Source organism: Dreissena polymorpha, chromosome 1, assembly GCF_020536995.1.
Source record: "Dreissena polymorpha isolate Duluth1 chromosome 1, UMN_Dpol_1.0, whole genome shotgun sequence".
Classification (NCBI taxonomy): domain Eukaryota; kingdom Metazoa; phylum Mollusca; class Bivalvia; order Myida; family Dreissenidae; genus Dreissena; species Dreissena polymorpha.
Genome location: NC_068355.1, coordinates 43,447,450 through 43,455,711, shown reverse-complemented (window position 1 = coordinate 43,455,711; position 8,262 = coordinate 43,447,450). Strand labels below are relative to the sequence as shown.

Here is an 8,262-nt window from a genome sequence, read left to right as displayed (position 1 = left end):
ATGTAATTAAATTGTTACTTTGACGAATAGATTGGGGTAACGAATTCCAAATGTGTTTGCTAGAAAATTCAAACGATTGTTTAAAATAGTTTGTTTTTGGTATCCGCACTAGCTTTAAATCCCCCTTTTCGCAAGATCGCAAGTTATAGTGATTATTTTGTGAAGGTGTCAAAAGGTCACGTATGTATGTTGGGGTATGATTGTGAAATGCTTTAAATACAATAACTGACGTGAAATAGTGATTACGCTGTTCGAAAGTCAACCATTTTAGCTCTTTAAATAGTGTTTTTGAATTAGTGTTGTTGTTCTATAGGGTTCTATTTAAATCCGCCTCAGGAAAAATAATAAACACACACTATTGCACTTTTCAACTATATGAAACTTTTATTACACTATAGTTATTTAAAGATTTCACAATATACTTTACTTTTCATATAAAGCATTAAAACAACTCTTTTCTATTATTCCTATTATTGCTATGAAATATTTCCGTGTCTATGCTGCTTTCTCTATAAAACCTAAAATTTAACTGAACTAAAACAAAGCTTATTCTAACAGCTATTTTAAATGTCAAAACATCTATTCAATTTGCTACAGGAAACAAGAGCATGGTGAAATTAATTCTCTATCAACAGAGTGATATTTAAAGTAAACAACAGGCAACACAATGTTGTTATTAATTTCATGGTTAAATGCTATCCATCAATTTCCCTGCAGAACATTCTCCCCTACCTTGATAAACTTTAGTTTATCAAAATGTCAAGTATACCAGATGTATGCTAACTGCTTATGCTAACTGTACTCTGTCAAATTTCAAAAGTATGCCATATACTATATTCTATCAAATACTGTAAGTATAAGACTTATACTGTATTCTATCAAATGTTAACAGTATGACATATCTTCTGTACTATTTGCTTATCTAGATTCAGTGGAAGCGTTACTATTACTATACTAACTATAATTTACTGTAATATCATACTACAATACAAACGAGACACTTTAATCTCCAAATTCTCAACTACACACAATCGCATTATTGTTATAAACAAAACTAGAACATTTCACATGCATATATATGATAAAAATTTGTAATAAAAGCAACAAATAATATACATTTTCTATCATCAAAATGTCATACAATGTTTAGTAAACTAAAATGTAATTACAAGACATAAAGCAAAATTTCAAGCACTTCAGTTTCACAAAATGTTCACTATGTTTGTCTTCCCAAAAATAGGATACTAGTATACAGTTATTATTATGCGCTCTGAGTCAAATTGCAAATCTGCGTATAAAACTTTTTACACCTAACAGTAATAGTTACTGTGGTTGCTTTGTGGATTATTATGCCACTTAATACAACAACCAACATTCAACTAGCTTATTTACACTTGCACTTGGTCTTGAAGCTGAGTTCATGCTCTAATCTTCTTCCTCTGGCACAATTAAACAAAGTCTTGTAATTGATCTCTTCAAAACTGATTGTCCAATACGAACACTGACAGCGCGAACATGACCATCAGCTCCTGGGAAAATCTCCACTATTCTACCAAGCGGCCATCGACCTCTAGGCTGCTCAGGATCGACAACAAGAACAACGTCTCCTATCCTAAAGTCTCTGTGTTGTTGAAACCACTTCTTTCTGCCAGCAAGCATTGGCAGAAACTCTCGCAACCAACGTTTCCAGAAGTGTTTCACGAGTTCTTGTACACGTCTCCAGCGTTTAATTGGGCTATAATCTGTGTTGTCAACTGAGTCTGGAGCAAATTGACCTCCAACTTGTCCAAACAGGAAATGGTTAGGAGTAAGCGGTGTGCAATCATCAACATTTGCAGGCTGGTACGTTAGTGGACGAGAATTAATCAAACTTTCAGCACCAGTACAAGCTGTGATGAGCTCTTCATCAGATATATCAGCTGAGGTCAAGATTGCTGATATTGCTCGTTTTGCTGATTTAATCATTATTTCATGAACGCCACCCCAGTGTGGCGCCGCAGGAGGGTTGAAAAACCACTGTATTCCTCGGTTAGCAGCACTTTCTTTGATTTTGTCTTTGTCAACATTCTGCACTAGTTCTCTTAGTTCTTTATCTGCCCCGACAAAGTTAGTGCCATTGTCAGAATACACTGAAACTGGTAAACCTCTCCTATTCACCATTCTGTAGAATGCATTCAAGAATGCGTTTGTGTCGAGACCAAAGGCTATTTCTAGGTGCACTGCCCGTGTTGATAAGCATGTAAATAGACAGAGATATCTCTTTGCTCGTCTTGTTCCCCTTACCTGGATTGTAATGTATGGACCACCAAAGTCTACTGCGACATTACTAAATGCACGCATGGTTACTCTTGTTCTCACTTTTGGTAGAGGTGCCATGATTTGATCCTTTGGATGGCCTTTCCTCCGTTTGCATTCAGAACACTTGTTTTCCCAGTCTCTTATTTGTTCTCTAGCAGCTACAATCCAGTATTTCACTGACAGATCAGAGAGTGTTTGGTTTGTTCCGCTATGATTGTTCTTTTCATGGGCATCTTTCACAATTAACTCTGTAACTGGACTCTTTCTGGGTAGTAACACAGGATATTTTGTGTCATATGGAAGAAAGTCAGAGTACTTTAGTCTACTGTCACTTCTTATCACCCTTTCGGTGTCTAATCTTGGATTCAGTTTGATCAGTTTGCTGGAAATTCCTACTTTCTGATTCTTACTAAGTTTATCATACTCTTCTGCAAAATATCTTCTCTGTGTCTCTTTGATCATTTCAGTCTTGCTTTCTTCAATTTCGACCTCGTTTAATGGCCCACTGACTCGATCTTCTTTCTTCATTTTGCAGTTTTCAACAAATCTAATGACCCATGCTCGAATTCTAACAAGTTTTGTCCAATTTGAATATCTTTCCGGGCTAAGTCTCCACTCTTCTTGTGACACAAAAAATGTACGCAAATATGTTTGTGCTGTTTTTCGCATTTCAAGTTTTCCATCATTACCCACATCAATTTTGCTCTTTGGCCATTCGTTTTCACTTTCTTTTAGAAAGCTGGGGCCTTCCCACCAATTGTTCGCAACAGCAAGACTGTTAACAGGTAAACCTCTTGACACATAGTCTGCTGGGTTTTCGTTTGTTGGAACATATCTCCATTGACTTGGATTTGTTACTCTGTGAATTTCACCAATTCTGTTTGCAACAAATGTTTTGAATTGTCTGCTGTTATTTCGTATCCAATATATGACATTCATGCTGTCCGACCATAATGTTACTTGTTTGATTTCTATTTCAAGAGTTTTGCAAATCCTTGATGTCAGTTTTAAACCAAGTGTTGCTGCAAGTAGTTCAAGTCTTGGGATACTAGTAGATTCTATGGGAGCAACACGACTTTTTGCAGCTACAAAGCGTACAGTCACATCGTCATTTTCATACTCACATCTCAAATATGTTACTGCTCCATATGCAATTGATGACGCATCTACAAATGTATGAATTGACATTGACTTCAGCTGTGTTTCATTATTTTCGTTTTTGAGACAACGTGGAATCTTGATCTTATCTAAATGTTTAAGCTCTTCGAACCACCTTTCAAAATTCAACTTCTCTGCTTCTCTCACGTTTTCATCCCAGTCAACCCCACTTAACCAGATGTCTTGCATGATTTGTTTCCCTCGCACTACATATGGCGCTAAAAAACCTAAAGGATCAAATATCCTACAAACAGTCTTCAATACATTTCTCTTTGTGATTTCATCAGGCATGGTCATTTCGTCACCGACTTTGAATATAAATTCATCATGTTTTGCTTGCCAGGATATTCCAAGAGCTTTAGTTGTTGGCAGATTTCCTGTTCCTAAATCTATTTCTGCTGCTCTATCTTCTTCTGGTATTGTTTCTAACACTTCTAGTGAATTTGAAATCCACTTTCTAGCATGCATATCAGCTTTCTGCCACAGCTCTCTCAATTGTCTACATAGTTCTATTCCCTCTGTCACGTTTTTCGTAGAATCCATGCTATCGTCCATGTAAGTAGACTTCAAAATTGTCTCAGCCGCCAGCGGATACATGTCAGCATGGAGCACAGCATTATGTTGAGATACATACTGGGCTAGATATGGTGATGAGTTAACTCCAAACACTAAACGTGTGAATTCAAATGTTTCGATGGGGCTTTCTGGTGATTATCTCCATATGAATCTTTGGTATTTTTGATCCTCACTTGCTAGGCCAACTTTCAAATACATCTCCGCTATGTCACAGACAACTGCGATCTGATTTCTTCTGAACCTTAGCAACACATCAAACAGTTCTCTTTGCAATTTTGGACCTGTACTTAGGTACTCATTCAAACTTGTGCCTTCATGTTTAGATGATGCATCAAACACAATGCGAACTTTTGTTGTCTCCTTTTCTGGCCTCACTACAGCAAAATGTGGCAAATACCATCCTTTTTCATTGTCTTTTCTTTCAACCTTCTTAATAAAGCCTTTCTCTTCATATTTCCTTATAATGTCACTATACTCCTGCTTCAATTCAGGAGATTTCTTCAATTTTATCTCAGTACCATATAGTCTGTTTAAGGCACTACTATAGTTGTCAGGTAATGTTTCTTTATCTGATTTCCATGGCAATGGAACTATGTATCTATTGTCTTTGTGTTCAATACTGTTTTCTGTTTTAACCTGCACTTTCTTGTCTTCTAGTGACATTTGGTTACACTCCGTTTCACTTTCAACTTCCCAAAACTGTTTCAATGAAGTCTCCAGGGTATTATTAGCATGAAACACAAACATACTAGTGCTATCATGATTATTCTCTCTATTTATTGGCCCAACACATGTCCATCCAAGTGGTGTCAATCTAGCCACTGGTTCACCATCACCACCTACTATCTCTCCAAGTGATCTATGAAGGTGCGCATGGTCAAGACCTATCAGTAAATCTATCTTCTTCTTTCTACCAGTACTTGGGAATTGTATGTCTTTAAGATGTGGCCACTGCTCTTTCATTATTTGCCAATTCACTGTTTGAAGTTTTCCAGTTACATTTCTTGTTGTTTGTGCTTCCATTGAAAGTTCATATTTTCTATTTAAGCTCTGGAGTTTGAACATAACATTCATAGTGCTGAATCTATCTGATTTTCCATTCATCACACTAACTTCTATGGTTTTTCTTTCACCTTGGTGTTGTAATTCACATGCAACATCTTCATTTAGATAAGACGTTGTACTCCCGTCATCTAACAATGCATTGATCACTAATTCACGATTGCCTGTTGATACTACTACTGGAATGGTTCTCAGAGCAATACTTGATCTATTATGAGCACTATATGTCTTCGAGACATCTTCTTGTGGTACTGGGTGAAATGCATTAGCATTAACATTCAAAACATCTCTATGTAATAGTCTGTTGTGTGTCTTTGTGCAACTTTTTATTCCACACTGTCCTTTTAATCTACATTCTTTCCCCATATGATTACCTTTAAGGCATCTGAAGCAAAGTCCAGCATCTTTTGCTTGTTTCCATCGTTCTTCTACATTCATAGCCTTGAATTTCATGCATTCCCATGCATTGTGATTTTTTCTGCAAATTTGACATTTAACAAATTGTTTTTGCCTTGCGTCTGTTTTGAGGAAGAAGGTCTTTTGGGGTTTCATGCGCGGGTTTTCTTGGTGTTTCAAACCATAAATAGTCTCATTTGCATGAACTGCATATTCCGTCTCTTCATTCACAAACGTTCTCAATGTTTCAACAGAGTCTGGTAACGATTTGTCATGGAGTGTTCTCATATAGCGTGTTAACATGGTTTGTGGAAGTTTCTTTAACAAACGGTGGTATAACGATCCTCCTTCAAGATCATGAAGATGGTTTACTTCCTTTAAGTTAATAACTGCAATGTCAAGTAAATCAGCAAATTTTTCAAGTTCTTTAGGTGATTCATTCTTTAAAGGCTGGAAATTCTCTAACTCATCTAAGAATTGGTTCACTACTCTTTTGGTACCACCATATTTCCTGTCAAGCCTTTCCTTTGCAGCATTATATGCCTCTTTCGAATGTCCCAGATTTTCAATAGAATGTAGCGCTTCGCCACCTAGGTACTGGCGTAATTGCAGAAGTTTGTACTGTGGGGTACTTGGGGATTCGTCAATACATGCTTGAAAAGCTGCCTTCCATGCAGGGTACTTTGTTTTGTCACCAGTGAACACGGGAATCTTTACTCTTTGAAGTTGTTTCCACATGTCTTTGCCTAATGCGGAATCTGATTTACTGCCGTCTTCATGGTTTGATTCATGATCTTGGCCAGACTTGGAGCTTACTTTGTGGTCAGACTCGGAGCTGACTTTGTGTTCAGACTTGGAGCTTACTGTAAAAACTTCATCATATAAACTCACGAGTTCATCATACTGTTTTTCAAAAATGTCAATTTCATTCAAAGTACTTGCCATTTCTGTTGAATCTTTCACCACTAAGGCAAAGTCTTGAATACTTTTCACTGCCATGTCTATTGCCTCTTCAACCTTGTCAAGAGACTCTTTCGCAAGATCTTTATTTGGCGTATCATCGCTTAAAATGTCTTTCATTTTATTACGCGCCCTGGTGAATGCTGCTTTACATCGTGATTTCTTCACTTTTAATTCTACCAAATTCTCCTGAGGGGCCTCTTGATCTTCTTTGTCATCCATTGTGAGATGTAGAAATAGGCAAACCACGCTCTGCTACCAAATTGTTCTATAGGGTTCTATTAAAATCCGCCTCAGGAAAAATAATAAACACACACTATTGCACTTTTCAACTATATGAAACTTTTATTACACTTTAGTTATTTAAAGATTTCACAATATACTTTACTTTTCATATAAAGCATTAAAACAACTCTTTTCTATTATTCCTATTATTGCTATGAAATATTTCCGTGTCTATGCTGCTTTCTCTATAAAACCTAAAATTTAACTGAACTAAAACAAAGCTTATTCTAACAGCTATTTTAAATGTCAAAACATCTATTCAATTTGCTACAGGAAACAAGAGCATGGTGAAATTAATTCTCTATCAACAGAGTGATATTTAAAGTAAACAACAGGCAACACAATGTTGTTATTAATTTCATGGTTAAATGCTATCCATCAATTTCCCTGCAGAACAGTTGTACTTTTTATTTAAAATTTGTGCACCACAACGCTTTTGTATTTTGACTATTCTATTAATTTCCGTTTTTGGCCGCTGAACTCCATGTAACGCATGCGTAGTAGGATATAGGTGAGATATAACCATTGTAGAAGAGCTTACACATTTCAAGGGTTAAATATGGTTTTATTTTTTGCCAAAGAAACATTCGTGATGTCATTTTTGAACAAACGCTGTTAATGTGTAGTTTCCAGGATAGAGTATTGTCAATATAAAGGCCAAGAAGTTTTTTTGACAATTTACTGTTTTGATCACCTTATCAGAAATTTTAAGTTTTAGATTTGTTAAATTTTGAGCTTTCCCATTCGACCCTAATACCATACAAGTAGTTTTTAGTGGATTAATAATCATGTTATTAGTTTGGCACCAATCGTTTACAATCGAAAGATTTGTTTGTAGCTTATTTTGAACTGTTTGAATTTTGTTCCCACAGTGTGCAAAGTTGTATCATCAGCATACATTGCAGAATCACATGTAAGATCTAGTGAAAGATCATTAACGTAAATAAGAAATAGAAGAGGTCCTAAAATAGATCTTTGGAGAACACCAGCAATTATGCTTTTACAAGTAGAGGTAGTGTTTTCTGCTTTGATATATACTGAATTCGATTGCGCAGATATGAAGAAAATAGATCGCATGAGATATCATTAAAATGATAAAGTTTTAATTTGTATAAAAGAACCCTATGGTCCACAAGATCAAATGCTTTTTTAAAATCCAAGAAAATTGAACCTACCAGATTCCCATTATCAATTTGTTTAAGCCATGAATCAACTATATTAATCAATGCTGTTTGACAAGAATGACATTTGCGAAAACCAAAAATATAACTCATTGGTGAGTTTCATCTTGCTCGCGGAATTTTTGTCATATCTTAATATCAATTATCTAAGCATTATGTTTACTTGACATTCATATACAAATGGTTTGTAAAGCGAGTTCTTACCATTTATTGCTAAAGGAATCTGATAGTTCGACGACATAATCTGTATTGGTGATTTGTTTATTAGTGGCTGCAAATAATTGTATTCTTTATTAACCTATACTTGAAATACATTTACGTTTGTGGTACTAAGATGAACTAAGAT

General features: G+C 35.7%; 1 protein-coding gene across 1 annotated transcript; it reads right to left on the bottom strand.

The window, feature by feature from the left end:
* Positions 1–1,425: 1,425 nt before the first annotated feature.
* Positions 1,426–2,826, bottom strand: LOC127870791 (uncharacterized). Its single transcript, XM_052413320.1, has one exon. It carries the CDS (start codon positions 2,824–2,826, stop codon positions 1,426–1,428), a length of 1,401 nt encoding a protein of 466 aa, XP_052269280.1.
* Positions 2,827–8,262: the final 5,436 nt, after the last annotated feature.